The sequence below is a fragment of the Homarus americanus genome, unplaced genomic scaffold (genome assembly GCF_018991925.1).
Source record: "Homarus americanus isolate GMGI-L3 unplaced genomic scaffold, GMGI_Hamer_2.0 scaffold48088, whole genome shotgun sequence".
NCBI classification, from domain to species: domain Eukaryota; kingdom Metazoa; phylum Arthropoda; class Malacostraca; order Decapoda; family Nephropidae; genus Homarus; species Homarus americanus.
This window is the reverse complement of record NW_024719965.1, coordinates 717,658-735,532: the sequence shown is the minus strand read 5'-3', so window position 1 is coordinate 735,532 and position 17,875 is coordinate 717,658. Positions and strand designations below refer to the sequence as shown.

The window sequence follows — 17,875 nt, the reverse complement described above, 5'->3', positions numbered from 1 at the left end:
ACCGGGGAACGCTACCTCTGGGCCACCAGGACACTAAAAGCAGTCCTAGACTCTGTTATATTTCACACAAAGCCTGTTCAACGAGCTTATGGCACTGTGAACCTCAAATGGGGACCACCCGTGCCTCTTAGGTGATCAGAGCAACGTTTTACCAAATCCGGCTTTCAGGGTCTTAAAAGACTGTATTAATGTGTTTTTTAAAATCATACATTCAACACTTATTTTCTTTATTTTGTTATTTAAGAAGTAAAACCAATGTTCAACTGAGTTTGTGTAAGTGGAAGCAAAATTGATATAGTCTACTGGTTTCTCCAGGTTCACAGATGGATGACACCAGGTTAGAAAATCTAACCACATCTAGGACCCACAAAGCCTGAAAATCCTCAAAACTGTTTTGGTCTTTGTCCCGAGTGTCCTGGATTTGAGGGTCTGTACCTAAAGAACCACAACTCTCCTTAAAAGATCAATGATCACAAAATCCCAATATTTAGTCTTTTAAGTAAGTGATGTGTTACATAAAAATCCTGTTCATAAAACCAACATACACAGTACAGTATCAAGAATTTACTGTACTGAAAACCATTGAAGAAATCATCATTCCAGGCTGTCACATTAGCTTGGACAGGACCAAGTGTGACAGAATCCTTGGTTTATGTACAGCATAAGGTTAAGTGTTGTTAATACAAACTTTCAGCAAAAGGAGAGAAACGAGTTTCTGAAAGCCTCTCGAGTAATTGTGAATAAAATTATGTGACCGTTAAGAGAAAGTGTAATAAAATGGTGTGTGGCAGCATCTGTTAACTACCAGTTATCTGAGCCAACAGGAGATGTTAACAGTAAGTCAAGATCTTTATGTTGGCTTAAACAAATGATTCTCAAACCAAGGTTTCATTCTCATGGAAACAAGAGTAATGGACCTCTGAAGTTCATGAACTCCTCTACCAAAAATACCCACACTGCTTGCCTTTATGGTAAAAACATGTAATTAGAGACTCACCAAAGTGCAATGAAAGATTACTAACCCCTTTCCCTATATTGCTGGTGTTCAATGTGTATGAGACTGGATTATACTGGAAGAAAATGCCTGATAGAACATATATTGCCAAAAAGTTGAAGAGTATGCCAGGTTTTAAGGATGTACAGTATTGTAGGGTACAGCTGCCCTGTACAGTACTTCCTTTATATTTTCATTTTTACAATATGTCAGTATCTACAGCAGTAAAGTTTGAATTATGAACAAGCCTCAGAAACATAATTCGCTCGTAAGTAGAGGAGCGCCTGTATGCATTTTGCAAAAGAAGACTACCATGAAGCATACTTCTCAAGTCTTATGCTTAAGGAAAACTACTTGGGTGATTAAGGTCAACAATCATTTATGATAAAATAAAAATTTCACAACATTTCTCACCTCTATAACAGAGAAAAGTTAAAAAGTCTTCAACAGTTGGTCTAACTGGTACTTCAACAATATCCAGAGGCGGAGGAGGTGGATGAACCTGGTTAGCACTCCGACTTCTTGTTTCTGAAGAGCCACTCCTGTCACGCAATTCTCGTGTCTCCTTCACTGGAGTTGGGGCAGGACTGTTTGGTTGTGACCCTTGAGCAAATTTGCGCTGGGCATGGACACGAGCCCTGAAAGGATGAAAAATATGTTTATGTACTAAATTTAAAAAAATACCTTCAAACTACCAGTACTTCCCCATATCATCTGTTATCGTCACGCACAATTGTGCGCGCCGGCCACAAGTTAAGTGAAGAGACTGTTTACAACTCAGAATAGCTTACTAAGCAAGATGGAGCTGGTAGCAGCTGTGTGACTGCCTGAGGGACAGTCTATCGCCTTCTCCTGTAGAGGCAACATCTTGATTCTCGTCAGCCAACATCTTCCTGCAGGACATTATATTTGTTCTAGTTGGTCTAACCTTAGACCCAAAAACGTGAGTGTGATTGTAAACTGTTGAATCCTCTGAGAACTCTAAATAACTTTAATAAGTGTAATTATGTACTGTATATTGATCATATTATTCAAACTGTGTCCTGATGTATCAGCAGTTGCTATATGCGAGTTATATTTAACAGGTTATGTACTGTATATTGATCGTACTATTCAAACTGTGTGTCCTGATGTACCGGCAGTTGTTATATGAGAATTGTATTCAACAGGTTTTGACCGAATTATACTCATCGCGTCAACGCCAAGGGTCTTATTGTCCTGCACAAACCAAAATCGCTCCTATGAGCGATTACATCATCTATCAACGCGGATCTATGCAGCAGCTCTGAATGGGGAGGTAGAAACTTGGTTAAATTCAACAGTAATAAAACTCAGTATTTACCAATTACACTTTCCAAATTAGATGATCTCCCACCATTCACATTTCAGGACTCAATCATTCTGCCAAGTTCTAAAATAGATATGCTAGGCCTCACCATTTCCTCTAATATGTCATGGAAGCCACACGTCCACAACATTGCCAAAGCTGCCTCCCAAAAGCTGAGAATGCTGTACAGATGCCGTAGCTACTTCACTCCTGAGCAGTTGCTTCAAGTATATAAGGGATTCATACGTCCTAACTTGGAGAACTGCTCTCATATCTGGGATGGCTCTTCTTCTGTCCAACTGTTAGATAGGGTGGAACCAAAGGCATTTCGTCTTATTAACTCTCCTCTTTTAGTTGACAATCTTTCTTCCCTTTCTCTTTGAAGCAATGTTGCTTCACTCTCTCTAACAGGCAATGTTCGGTGGATTTGGCATCCTGTGTACCACCAGCAAGGCCATGGGCTTGTAACACTCGTCATACCCAAGGTGCCCACAGTTTCTTTGTGGCTGTTGGGCACACTAGAATAACCTGTTATCCTTCTTTTCTCACATAGTAAAACTGTGGAATGCTCTGCCTTCTTCTGCGTTTCCAAACTCTTACAATCTATCTCACTTTAAAAAGCTGGTTTTCCGGCATCTTCTTGGTGTAGATTAATATGGTCTTTTTCTTTTCTATTTTCAATTGCTTTTTACTATTATTTTTTCGCCCCCTAGGTCGCATTGTGGGTCAATGACCTGTGCCAGGGTGGGCTCCACCCCCCCCCCAAATCATATGTTGTACAAAACATGAGAGATTGATCCTGAAATACCATTTTATAACTCAGGCTTCCCAGAAACCCTCCACTTGTGTGAGTTGGTTGTTGCTGATGTTGACCAATGATTTCTTGCAAATCTCCAACCCGAACATCCAAAAATCCCGGTACTGGGACTGATCACGCTGCCACAACCGTGTCCATTAGTGTTGCCGCAGCAGACTGCTTCTCCCCGCTTGCCTCGGTCTGCTGTGCCCCACTTAGCTCAGAGTTAATGAACAAAGGCTTCCATGCGTGAAGCACTGTTGCAACATTAATCTTACACTATGCCTCAACAATTCTGTCCACTGCATTGTAAATATTATGTTTCTTCCAAAATTCACAAACTGATAACACTTCACGGTTGCGGGGTAGTGAGGTGCTAGGAGTCGGGTCGTCTACCATCTTCTCCTGGTTAGCTGGTGCTGGTAGAGCTTGGTCACTGTCAGAGTTCTGCCTCGATTTGTTGTAACTCAACTAATGAGTCTGTCTGCTGATGAAAGTCTTTATAGAGTGACTAATAGTAGAACAGTTTAATGTTACTGATGAATTCATGGTCAAGTGGCTGCAGAAATGATGTGGTGTTATGAGGAAGGAAGATAACTTGTACATTAGGGTGACGTCCAATTAGAAACTTAAGTGTGTCCAGGAGCATTATCCATCACCAGGATCACTTTGAAGTCAATGTTCTTCCTCCGGCAGTACTGTTGCGCATCAGGACCAAAGTGCTTGTCAAACCAATCGGTGCATAAAGATGTTGTAACCCAAGCTTTTTTATTAGATATCCAATAAACATTGAGCTGCAACATATTGGCATGAAAGTAGACTCTAAGACGGGCAGCACAGTTAACAACCTGGGGTTTCATCAAGAAATCTCCACTTGCATTAGCTGTGAATAAAACTGTAATCTTGTCTTCTAAAGTCTTTACACCCCTTGCCTGTTTTTCATCTTTGGCAATGAAAGTGGTCTTAGGTGAGCACTTCCAGAAAATGCCAGCTTTGTCACAACTGAAGATCTGGTTTCGGCAATAACCACCCTCTTGCACAAGAGCTTGAAAGACAAGTAGATACTTTTCTGCTGCTATTACATCAGCCGATGCACTCTCCCCAAGGTAGTGGGCAAACTTGACTTCATTACACTTCTTAAAAGCCGCCAACCAACCAACAGAAGCATTGAACGGTGATGGAGAGTTAACATGTTTCTTCTATGCAACTGCAGCAAAATAAACACGTGATTGATGCCTTATCTGTGGCCCAGAAAGGTCGCCCTGCTCACGGTTTCTTCTTTCCACCCACTTGTGAAGGTAATGTTCTGTGATAACAAGCAGTAGGTTTTGTTGTGAAGTATTGGAGAACGTCCTGTTACTAGAAAATCTTGAGAATACATTCACAGAAGCAGTTAAGGCTTCCTTTTTCTTGTTAAGGGAACGTATGGTTGATTCGGGGCAGTTGAACCTAGGCATAATTTCACAGGTACGAGCATCTCTAGTTTCATTTCAAGGGTGTATTTCCTCTTCTTGACTCCCTTATGAAATTCACGCTTGGCTTAGGGCTTTCCTTGTTGACCTTCTCTATGGACATCATTACCACCAGAGCCGCTCCCAACATTTACATTAGGCACCTCACTCATCAATAAAACACAAGAATCTCACAAAAGGTAAGTACAATGGGTTATATAATCCAAGGTCACCGCACCGCTCGAGCTCGCTCAATGAAACTAACTGCCATAAAAAAAAAAAAAAAAAAACACGGCAGATAACAAAGACTACGACAATACGCGCTGCTCACTCTCCACTGACTCGCGAAACCAGTAATATGAAAATTGCTATTCTTGAAAGGCTGGAAATTTTAAGTGATGCAAAACATACGAATCACGAAGCTAAGACTCGCTAAACTTGAGATCCTACTGCAGTTTGCTTATATCACATGTGGCAATATCGTTCCCACATATGATTGACTGATAACAAAGATGCTACGACTATACTGTACAGGTATTCCACAATATTTTGCATCATTCTTGCACTTTTTGCTTATTCCTTTCAATAATGCACTTGCTAACCTGGATAGCTGAACAAAACACTTCAATGAAAGGTCAAGGGCAAAAGCTTCTTTGAAAGGGCAGACGAATACAATGTAAAATGTTTAGTAGCATATCCTTGTACTGTATCTGGTAACTCCATATAAAAAACTCATCATCAATGATGGTAAAAATCCCCCTGGATTCATCATCTTAGTATAATTTTGAAAAGCTTCCCATTGAATCATATTGCAGTACTTACTCGTGGTTTTCTGAAGTACAGTATCTGCCAATGGAAGTATATACTGTATCTCAAAGCCAATTGTTGATAACCCACAGGCTATATAAGCATACTAAGTTTCACTGCAATATCTTGTCTGGTTGTGAAGCTATTGATCAGACAGATTTTTTGATGGATAAACAAAAAACATATCTAGTAGAATGATTACAACATGAAAGACGAGAACCCAATGGTCACTATAATTTTTTAAGTAAAAATTCATTTTATATAAATAACATACTGTATGAGCACCACACAACAAAACAAAATACAGTGATCCCTCGATTAACGAGCTCCTTGGTTTATGAAATTTCGGTTAACGAATTACCTTCCATAAGATTCTTCACTTCGGTTAACGAGCAAACCCTCGGTTAACGAATTCGTTACGAATTTTTCCCAACATGTTTTCGCCTGCATTTGGCTGCCCACCAGCTGTAGCATTAGTCCACCAATACAGTAGTAATCGGTTTTAGGGCTTAAATTCCTTACCATTTTAGTAAATATCAAGAAGGTTGCACTATTCAATAATTTTAAAAGTTTTATATTAAATTTTTTAGCCATTTTAACAATTATTGAACATAATTGAAGTACAGGAAACTAGTTTTTTGCAAGTCAAACAGCCCCTCAACACACCAAGCTTGGTGTCAGTTTGTTTACCAGTTCAGAGGAAGGAATATCTCGTTTGAGACTCTTCAACATTAACGCTTTTTTCTGTGTTTCCAGTCAAATTATTGGTCATTTTGAAATATATTTTACATATTGATAATATATAGTGCAGTGCAGTGTTGATTTAAAGAAAGTAATCTTGAATTACACCAAGTGAACAAAAATTTTATGGGTGAAATGGCAGCATGGGGTGACTTCTCTTCCACCCCAATGCCTTCTCTTCTCCCTTCTCCACCCCCATTTTAATTCCCATCATCATCATCATCATCATCAACAACCAGATGCCTTCTACATGCACACCTCAAAGTAAGTGTACTTTACTGCATTTATTTTTAGTTTGTATGTAATTTTCGGTGAGCTGGAACCAATTACCCAAAAACCCATTGAAACAATAGTTTCGGTTAACAAATTTTTCGGTTAACGAGCAACCTTCTGGAACGAATTGTGCTCGTTAACCGAGGGACCACTGTACTGTATTTGCTCCCTCAACACAATAGCTGTAAACACTGGTAAACTTCACCATAATTTGATTAGTTTACCCAAATTTACTTCAAACTTTCTTCCATATTTATTGCAATTTCTCACTCTTCCTAATACCTAGAAAATCTCAACACCTCACCCTATATAGGTTCACTTACCCTTATCAATATTCTCTAACTGCAGGCACTTTGTCATTCCAAACATTATCACTTAGCATCACACTTACCTCTTTGGAGAAACCTGTAAGCTTTCAAGTGATGGTGCAAGTGCAGCTCCTTCTTTTCTTCGCTTTCGGGTGTCCATCTTGCTCAATATACTGTATTGTTCAAGTCACGAGAAATGATTTATGACTTCATACATGTTTGATGGTGGCCTAATAAAAAATAAAGAAATAGAGTTTTTGAGATAAAAATAATTAATTATAAAATGATATTTCAACACTTCCAATCTTCTCCATATAGTACAATACTGTAATAAAGAGGGACTGGAACCAGACTCCGTGCACTCAACTATTCACTCATACTTCTAAGACATTTACACTTGATGATATGTTCCGTTACGTAATGAAGCAAGTGTGGAAAAGGCCACGAAACAATGATGAGATTGCATTAATAATGCAGATATTTTATAAATACATGTTGAGTGTACTGTATATACAGTCTCTCCTCGACTTACGATGGGGTTCCGTCCCGACGACCAGGTCGTAAGTCGAAAAGGCAAAAATAATACATAGAAATTCTAAAATGGGTGTCTCTTTTTCTTCTCAGCACCATGAAAACTCTCACTTTTACACCTGCCAGCCATTTTAGAGGGAATTACCAAAAAAATTTTGTCAGTACACAGCGCAATCACTAACGTCGGGACTCGAAAATACGTAATGTGAAAAATATTTTATTCGACCAACTGTCCAAAAACTACCGGGTATTTCAAAGCATATAGATTTTGAATATGAAAGTTGCAACTCTTAACCAATGAATTTATTTGCTCCTTAAAATTCAATTTTGAGTCAAAGTACACTCCAAGATTACGAACAGAATCGACAGGACCAAGTTGTACTTCCCCAAGTTTAAAGAGCCAAAATAATCTGTGCTGTCACCCCTTCTATTTCCTTGGATGATGATAATCTCGGGTTTCCCATCATTCAGCTTAAGTTTTCTCCTAGCCATCCAAATTTTAATATCAGGCATCAAGGATTTCATTATCTCCTCAATATCCCCGAATTTTATCATTTGCACATAGAAATGGTAGGCAACACCATGAGCATCCAGACTACTGGTATAGACTATAAACAGAAGTGGTCCCAAACTGATCCCAGTGGGACTCCAAACTGCAAAGGTACCGGGTCTGAAATGGTTCCACCAACCATCACACATTGAGATTGCTCTGACAAATAAGACTCAAGCAGTGAGAGAGCATCATCACAGACACCAAACAAGCTGCAGAAAGATCCAGCAAGGCCAGGAGGGAGGAATTTCCAGTGCAAGTGTTTAATACCAAATCGTAAAATCATCAACCAGGAATAAAGGCACTGAAGTTGCTAAGGAATGAGTGTGTTATTGAATTTAAAGATGATCTCCCTGAAATGTTTACCGTTAGAAAAAGAAACAAGAGATGGTCCTTGATGCCAATGACATGACAATGAAGAAGCTAGCTGACTTTCTTTTGCTTGTTGAGGTTCTTGATCAAAAACCACTCAACATGGAACCATGCCTAGAATGGAGCCTATACAGTAGTTTAAATTGAGTTTAAACACTGTCCTTGCTCCCTACAGGGATTTTATGCTCAAAAGCAATGGTTGGCAAAGCAATCTACAATTCTGCTATTCCAAAAGCCTTGCTCAACCACCCATAGTCCTGGTCCAGCTGCTTCTCTGGCCCTTTCAACATCTACCCAATCCAGCTGCTTCTCTTGCACCAGCCTATAGCAACTCAAAAATGCCCTCTCCATTGGTTCTGTCTGTAAATAACAATCCCTTGCCTGTACCTTCACCTCTAGATGTTTTCATGCCTGTGTCTCCTACAGGTGATATAGACTCAGACCCCCAGCCTCTCCTCATTGCACCTGGACTAAAACCTCATGTACTTAAGCCTATGAGTCCACTTTTGTTTGTATTAAATATTTTATTTACTGTACAGCACCATAACTTTACAGATTATACTTAAAAAATCTGAATATCAGTTATCTCAAAACTTTGAAAATACAAAAAAAAATTGAATGGTGGAATTTTTAACTATTTTAAATTTACCATGTTTGTGCTGGTTCCAGGATTTGAAAAAAAAATCATGATTTTTTAAAGAAAATATATATATTGATTTTATTTAAATAAATTTTTATTTTCTTCCATATTTTTATATTATTGTACAGTATATAGTAATCCATTTATTCATAAAGCACACTTTAGTGCATGTTTCCCAGCTGAGAAGATGTGCCCTTCCCCCTCCTCAAGAGTTACAGCTGATTGGCTGTTGCAAATCTGTCCAATTTTGTCCTGAAGTAATGATGTATTTCTAAATGAGTTAATTAGTACAGTAATCATTGGGATGACCGTTTCTGATGAGAAAGATGTTTAGCTAAATCATCTAAAGATGCATACATTCATTATTTCAAACATGAGCACGTAGAATGTTTATCAGAAATCTTATACATGAATTAACTGTTAAACTCTGGAAGCAAATTCACGCTTTTGGAGGATGCATTTAATATATACTTATTTTCACCCACAATAAAGCATACTAAGGCAAATTACGTATCAATAATACTACATTATGCAAAAACTAACATTTTAAAAGATCAGATCACATTGAAATATTATTACACAGCCGTCAGCAGAGGCAGGAAATATGAAGTTGTTCGTAGTCATATTTCCCGCCTCTGCTGACAGCCATGTAATATTTCAATGTGATTCTGATCTTTTAAAATGTTAGTTTTTGCATAATGTAGTATTATTGATGCGTAATTTGTCTTAGTGCATGCCTTATTGTGGGTGAAAATAAATATATATCAAATGATCTCATATCTTTGTTAAGTTAAACAAGGTTAGGTAGCTCTAATTGGTCAGTCTCGTCTGTTTTGAAGAAGCTGATACTGCAGGTGCCATGATAGAAATAGACTGCACTACTGATCATAATCACCCTGCTTATACTGTAATTTACCTGAAGAGAGTCGGCCGAATTGGCACCAATTAAAACTTTCACTGCTGAAAGGACTCTTTAACTGTTGAACTACCACTAACAGACAACAGCTTTGCAAAAAATAATGCTGGCTGTAAAGGTTTACTGGCTGGTGAGCTGTAGTCACACTGTATATACCGGTTTAGAATGATTTCAGAATTAATATTGCTTTACTAATGGATCTGGACTTTATTTATTGAATACAATATATATAAATGAAGACTTAAAAAGTAATGAGTAAAGTGGCACCCCTCTCCTTGAGCTAATGATGAACTGATATCTAGATGTAAATTTTCTCCTTCAGCACATCACACATGCATGCAAGCCAAGGAGCATCAAGGTTTATAATGGTTACTCATGGTAACGACAGTTTTAATGTATTTTCAGTAAAATTCTTTGTGAATGGTCGATGAAACTGACAGCTCACCAGGTTAACCCCCGAGACAGAGGAAACAATTCCATGCTTATCCTTCAATACAGAACTGGCAGCCATGAATATGTATAGGGACGCTAATTCAAGGCAAATACACAATAAAAAATCTTCTTGAAATACGCAAGAATAAAAACAAATTCACTGAATTCACAATGAAATTTCCTTAGTTTCACTCGTCAAAATACCATGGAGCAGCTGCCCTTCTCACACTACAACACTTAGTCACAACTTAAACTACCCTTCAAAATAATCTTTCTTTCATATTATAGTTGACTTAGATTTTTCGAGCTTTATAGAAATCCAGAATACATCTCTTCGCCCACAATGTTAACACGTACCAGTACTTGGAGGATTTTTAGTGTGGTATCTTATGTGGTTTACTTCTCCATTGTTTTGTTACGCATTGTTTGATGCCACCGCTAGGGGTCCACCTCTAGGGGAAACACCTTTATCATTAACTATATTACCTCAGATTTTCCGTAAAAACATATTATTAGTTAATATTATAATTATTTTTATCATAATGATGTAATAAACATTAGTGTCTAATTACTTTTATAAATTCATATGTAATGCAATATCATTATATTCACGGATAGTATTCCATTATAAATATTTATGAAGCAATTAAAAGCAGAAAAATATGATATAATATTATTCATCAAATATTTAAATTAAATTATTTTTACTAAAAAAATATATATCATACATTAAGTATCCTCATAAAATATCCACTGTGATTATAATTTGAGTCAAGTCAGAAAGTTTAATGAAATCCCAAAACTCTGAACACCAAATCCCTTACATAGGAAGTAACAGAGGCATATTTCAAAGTAATGAAACAGTATTTTCTGACACTTAGTGGTGTTCACAAAAGCTGCCACTAATATTTCCCACATATAAAAATTCAAGTGAGTAGGAGTGGACATTCATCTCCACAACTCACTCAAAAATTCGTAGACAGTTTTTTGTGGAGTGGCTAATATTTGTAACTAAGCCAAATATCACAAATTATCATATATATCATGTTCTACTACTTTAGAAACTATTTATTTTCAGAGACAGGGTTTGGGACTGGGGGGTTTGGAGTTTGGTGTATCGGTGCCGGCTCCAGGCTCGGTGTATCGGTGCCGGCTCCAGGCTCGGTGTATCGGTGCCGGCTCCAGGCTCGGTGTATCGGTGCCGGCTCCAGGCTCGGTGTATCGGTGCCGGCTCCAGGCTCGGTCTCACATCAACAATCAACATTCCATCCACAAAAATTTGACAGTGAAGATGTGTGAGCGACGCTCCTTGGGTCCTGTCACTGACGTTTAATGGTGTGACTTTGAGTACTCGGCTGCGAAAATGAACATCAAACACCTAATGAATATTTTGCCACCGCAGGTAATAGGAGTTTGTTACATTTAATCAGAAATTAACCAAATGAGCTAGGAATTTGTGAGTGTTTGGGTACTGAAAATAAACTTCTTGACAGCTCTTGGGCTATCCTTAGAGGAATCGACTTACAATTTGCTATAGTTTCTATACCTAATCTTTTTTGGGTAAATGTGGAGCAGACAGCTAACACCAGAAGGAGTAGTTTGATTTCGTTCATTTATTTTTCATGAATGTTCTTTGGATGATAGCAAGTAATAAAAACGATATGATAATACACTGAACCTAATAGAACCTAACCTAACCAAAGGAACCTACCTAACCCTACCTGACTTTAACTTTTTCTTATTTTTATCCTCTTCACCACTTATCGGCTTGTCAGCCGCTTGGGTGTTCGGTCACGTCTCTATTATGCACTGTTGGCAAGTACTAGACATGAACTGGCTTTTGAACATACTATTGGAACCTGCTCCAGTGCTGATCAAGTCTGGCCTTGAATGAGCTCACACTTGGTGCCTTCACAACATTCTCTGGTAAATTGTTCCAAGAGTTCACAACTCTCATTCCGAAAAAGTTTGCCCTCACTGTGTTCCGGATTGCGGCTTCTTCTTCCTTGAGCTGTGACCCCTTGTGGGGCGAACGTCCGCCAGCTCCAGGTAAGGACACTCGATTGAGTAGTGCCCCCTGAGATGTTTATACACTTCGATTAGGTTGCCCCTTGCCTGTCTGTAGTTTAAGCTAGGTAGTTGCAGGCGCTCTAATCTCTCTGTGTAGCTGAGGTTCCGTTGAGCAGGCACCAGTCTGGTGGCCCTCCCCTGGACATTTTCAATCAATTGACAGTCTCTAGCATACCTCGGGGACCAGACGGGGAAGCACTTCACTCTTAAAGATCGTGATGAGCGATGGACCATCCAGATAACTAAACGACCTTCTTATAAGACCTACTAGTTTTGTTGTTTGATTCACCTTCTTCTAAACATACTCACCTACTGTAGGTCCTTCTCACATTCGGTCTCAATTAATGCAGTCTCTTCGTTCTGTTGGGACATGTGATATGCCTCATTACTGTTGGTGTGACCCAGGTGCATCCTCTTGCACTTTGTGAAATTGAATCTTAGCAGCCATTTCTTCGACCATTCTTGAAGCTCATAGAGATCTTTCTGTAGCTCTTCACAGTCTGTTTTATTCATAATTTCCCTAAATAACTTGGCATTGTCTGCAAATATTTATATGGAGGAGTGTATAGCTAATGGCATATCATTTATAAAGCAAACAAACAACAACGGGCCCAAAACACTGCCCTGTGGTACCCAACTTGCCACAGGTACCGGTACACGTGATGATTTCGTTCCATTGTGGTCATTCAGAAAGTCTCCGATCCACGCTAGGACACTTCCCCGAATCCCGTACCCTTCCAGTTTGAGTCTCAGCCCTTCATGGGGTACGCTGTCGAAAGCCCTGGCAAAATTTAGGTATATATTATTGATATTTTTGCCTTGTCCTAGAATTTGAGTCCAAACATTCAGCACATTGAGTAATTATGCTAAGCAGGAGCGTCCCAGCATAAAACCGTGTTGGTAGCGGTAACACACATGTAACTCTCGCCAATATGTCAAGGGTTTGAGCCTCAGCCCAGACACACGTGAGAAGGGAGTTATCCAGTGTGACCCTACCAAACATCACAGGTTTCACAGTCCCCCGTTTCCTCCTGTACTAACACTGGATTGACCAACCACCCGAATGGCGAGTAAGCTGATAATTGGCAAAAAAATTATATATACAGTACATGTATATACTGTATATATATATATTAAACATAAAGAACTTACTTTGATGTCTGGTATCAATGAAAGCAACTTTCTTGAAGCCGCTTGGTGTAATTTTATGTTTTTTGAGGACTTGAGAGTATGCTTGGTTGTTACACTGAAACAAACAGAGCGGACGAGAACATGCGCCAACATGGCAGATTTTTCAGGGATTATTTCCAGTGATTAATTTATTTCTTTGTATACAAAGCACTTAGAGATGTCATTTTAGTGTTATACAAAAAATTTTTTGCCCTGTTTTACCCTGCAATTTCACTCATCCTTCATACTCTGTTCACTACAGGTGATTTATGATCATAGGTAAAGAAAAGCTACAAAATTATAAGAATTCTTATAAGTAAAATAAAAAGTTGTCTTATGATTTTTACAGCTTACTATCATCCAAAGAACATCTGTGAAAAAAAAAGTTAGAGTAATTGAACAACTCCTTCTGGTATTAGCCGTCTGCTCCATTATTACGCATTTTTGTACTTGGTAACCGAAGTGTATTTGTGTAACTTATGTTTTTTACATAAAACATCAATCCGAAGATATAATTTTTCCACTAATTCTTTGCTACCATAACTAGCTTCACTTATTTCTTGAACTCTCAAAGGTTGCAGGTTGATGTAACCTTTTACCCAAATATCAGTAAAGATTTGGAAAAGATCAACCATGGAACTACCGATTTAATTATTACTGTTACTGGGTTCATGACAAAAACGGGCCAAAATTAAAAATTTTACAAAGCGATTGCATTGAGATGAGGGTTATTCATTGGCCTCAAAGATTAGAATACCTGCAACTGCCTAGCTTATACTATAGGTGTGCAAGGGGTGACTTAATAAAAGTCTATAAACACCTCAGAGGACATTATTCAGTCAAGTGTCCATATCTGGAGATGGCAGATGCCCACCACACTAGAGATCACAGCGTAAGGTTGAAGAAGCCATAAGTTAAAAAAATTGTAAGGGCAAACTTTTCAGAGTGAGGTTTGTGAACTCTTGGAAAAATCTGCCTGACATTGTTGTGATGGCACTAAGTGTGAGTTCATTCAAGACCAAATTTTACCAACACTGGCGCAAGTACAGATACATCCTGGAACCAGCACTTGCCAACAGTGTGGTACAGAGACTAACTGACCGCCCAAGTGGCTAATAAGACAATCAGTGGCAAATAACATAAAGTCAAATAAAGTCACCCTACCAAACAATTGCAGGTTTTCTCAAAGTACGGTACTCTGGTTTTCTTTTGCACTAACATTGGACAGTGAAGGTCATAAAAAGAACAAACCAACCCCTTGAACAGCTAGTGAGCTGACTATTGGTGAAATGATAATAAACATATGGATGTAAAATCAGGGAAACTTAACTTGTTTCTTTCCATGGTAGAGGAGGTAGATGGGTGTAATGTGAGGAGCAATCATCTCTGTGTGGTGAGTTCTTGGTATTTTGCGTGATTGGAGTTAGATAATCAATCAAAATAGTTTAGAACTGCTCAGGTACTGTACATTGTTTGTATACAGTATACAGTACTTGCATTTTCTTTATAATTAATGAACCTGTGTAACCTAATATGACAATTTTACTGAATAAAATCTATTTATCTACAGTATGTCCTTCATTGCATGTACAAAGTATAGTCATGGCCCACCCTGTCATGAAAATAGTGTATGTCAGTATTTCCCCATGTCTGTCATCTTAAAGAATATCAGTTAACCACTCTGATTAGACAGGAGGACACATCGACTAGACTAAAGGGATGGTATACACTGTCCAGGACACTAAGGCAGGAGGATACATTGAGTAGAGGAACAGGACACATCATCCAGGATGCTCTGGCAGGACACATTGATAAGGGAAAGGGGAAGGGGACAATGACTTGGGGAATGGGGCACATCACCCGGGACACTCGGGTAGGGGGACACAATGATTATGATTCCTATCTTAAACAAAAAGATTTTCTTATCAGGATGGTGCAGCAAAGATCACAGCATTAGCTTGGTCGCCGAACAACGTGAAGTTAGCAGTGTCTACAGCAGAACGAGTTATTCTACTGTTTGATGAAAATGGAGAACGCAGAGACAAATTTTCCACTAAACCAGCTGATGCTAAGGTGTGTTTTTCTTAGTGATGCATTTAAGAGTTGAAGTTTATAACAAATTCATCAGTATTTTAAAAGGTCAGTTTGCACAATTGTAGCCACAGCATAATGTGGGGTCAAATAGAACATGGCCTCCTATTTTCAACAATTTACCTATACAGTACAGCCAGGGAGATATTCTTGCTAGGAGCTGTATCACTCGCCCTCTCATCTACTTGACTGTTGAGGGCCAAGTCGGTGATCTTTTTTACTCAAAACTTATGAGATCATAGGCGTCTGACTCCAATCAATCACCAGCCGCAATAAAAAATGAACTGTAGTAGAGGATGAACTTAAGCCAAACTTACTGATCTCAGCGTTTATTTTGTGTACAATAAGTTTGGTTTGGTCTGGTTAGTACAGTACATTTTGTATGGAATTACAAATGATTTCAAGATTACTGTATGCAGATTTCATGATCATGCACAATATATTTGCCTCACTGTTTTCATTGTTAAGAATATATTTTTTATTTTATAACATACAGTATACTGTACAATAGTAGGTACCGTATGATAGCATAATAAGTTTTTTTTCCTGGAAGGATCAGAAACTTCCAGGCATCATGTGAAATTATACTGAACTGTCATTGTACTTAAGTATGGCATAGCTTATTTTTTATTGATGAATTATAGTAGATAGTAATATTGTGAGTATTCAATGCACTATTGTAATTTAACTGTAATACAATCTCTCCTTTCACAGTATGGCAAGAAAAGTTATCTGGTTAAGGCTATAGCTTTCTCCCCAGACAGCACTAAGATAGCAATTGGTCAAACAGACAACATAATTTATGTCTATAAGATTGGAGAAGATTGGTAAGTCATAAAGTAATATCTATTCCAGAAGATTTATCTTGGTCATATAATGTATATATACAGTACTGTACAATAATTTCTCCATTAGCCAGAATCCTAGATCTCCAGAATGCTCCATTACCATTTTTTTTGGGGGGGGGGGAGGGGGGGGGTTCTGAGAAATTTCGGGAAAAATCTTTCCAATCTGGGTATTTGAATGAGTTTTGAGAAATTTTTTCATGCGCATTCCAAAAATTCCGAGAAAATCTCTCCATTTCAGGCAATGGAATGAATTGTATTGCATCATGCTTCGATCCGGGGACGCGTGGTGGACGAGTGGGTGGGTTAGCTGCATGGTTAACTTAGGTTATAGGCTCATACACTGCAATTGGCGACTACTGTCATGTGACTGCATAGGATGTCTGTGATTGGTTAATGTATCTCCCAGCCTATCTCCTCAAACCCTAGCATCATGATATGCTTAGTTTATATTCCACTGCCATCATACAAGGTTGTTCCCTTGCTTGCAGATGTTCTTGCATTCAATTTATGTTGTATAGTACAGTGAGATGTAAACAGCGATTACAATTACAAATACTGTATATTTACATTCAGTAAGTGTGAGTACAGTACATACGGTACTATGCATAGCAGAGTGAACAGTGTTTGTGTACTGTAGGCCACCATGTAGGCCATCCTGTATCCTCATATCTCCATTTGGCCTGCCTGCCTCACAAGCTTAAATCAAGAGCATTAGCTGGTGAGTACAGAATATACTGTAGTGGCAACCTGTAATGTAATGGTCAGCATGCTCGCCTCGCAATTCTGTGGTCCCGGGTTTGATTCCTGGGCAGTGTGAAACTTTCAGCAAGTTTCTTTATGCTATCTGCCTCTGTCTACCCAGCAGTAATTGGGAACCTGGATGTTAATCAATTTGCGGATTGTGTTCCGGGGTAATGATTAACTAGTGCAATTGGTGAGCTGTCCAGTCTTCTTATATTATTCTTTGACACTGGGCCATGCAACTCTTTTATTTATGGTGTGGTTATTGCGTTGGTGATGACAGCTTCTACACCTTAAAGAAACAAATTCACACCTTGGCCCATAGGTCGGTCATCCTCATACATGATGGGCAACCATTTTTATTATTATACTCTAGTGTATCAGTAATATATTTTGTTTATTTACTCTATATTATACGTGCACAGTGGTATTTGTATGAATAAATACAGCTGCTCTGTGTCTATCAGATTGCAGCTAAGCCGCTCTGTGCGAGATTCGAAGTTTAGACTCCAAAACATTTACCAGTATCCGGACAAATTCCGGGGATGAGGAAATTCGTCTTAATACCCGGAAGTCTCTCAAACTCAGAACCTCTCTGCATGAATTATTCCAGCTAATGGGGATATTACTGTACATTTATTGACTTTTACTTTGAATCTCCTTTGGAGGAATTTACAATGTAAACTATAATGTCCAGTGGTGAAAATATTATCAGCCACCAGTGAGAGGTATTGTTAACATATTACAATATTGGTCACTGAACATGAACATTACCTATCATCTCAAAATTAAAACAAAATTATTACAATCCTCATAA

General features: G+C 38.5%; 2 protein-coding genes across 2 annotated transcripts in view; one reads left to right on the top strand and one right to left on the bottom strand.

Moving 5' to 3' along the window:
* The window catches only part of LOC121860355 (platelet binding protein GspB-like), a 73,032-nt gene extending 62,443 nt beyond the window's left edge, over positions 1–10,589 (bottom strand). The window contains exons 1-3 of the mRNA XM_042357454.1: positions 10,496–10,589; positions 6,781–6,927; positions 1,409–1,632 (exon numbers count right to left, since the gene is read on the bottom strand). Coding sequence (XP_042213388.1) covers positions 1,409–1,632; positions 6,781–6,857 — 301 coding nt within the window. The 5' untranslated portion in view covers positions 6,858–6,927; positions 10,496–10,589. The remainder of the gene's footprint in view (positions 1–1,408; positions 1,633–6,780; positions 6,928–10,495) is intronic.
* Positions 10,590–11,349: 760 nt separating this feature from the next.
* LOC121860342 (intraflagellar transport protein 172 homolog) overlaps positions 11,350–17,875 on the top strand; it is an 89,609-nt gene continuing 83,083 nt past the window's right edge. The window contains exons 1-3 of the mRNA XM_042357419.1: positions 11,350–11,540; positions 15,308–15,451; positions 16,184–16,296. Of these exons, the coding sequence (XP_042213353.1) occupies positions 11,502–11,540; positions 15,308–15,451; positions 16,184–16,296 (296 nt within the window). The 5' untranslated portion in view covers positions 11,350–11,501. The remainder of the gene's footprint in view (positions 11,541–15,307; positions 15,452–16,183; positions 16,297–17,875) is intronic.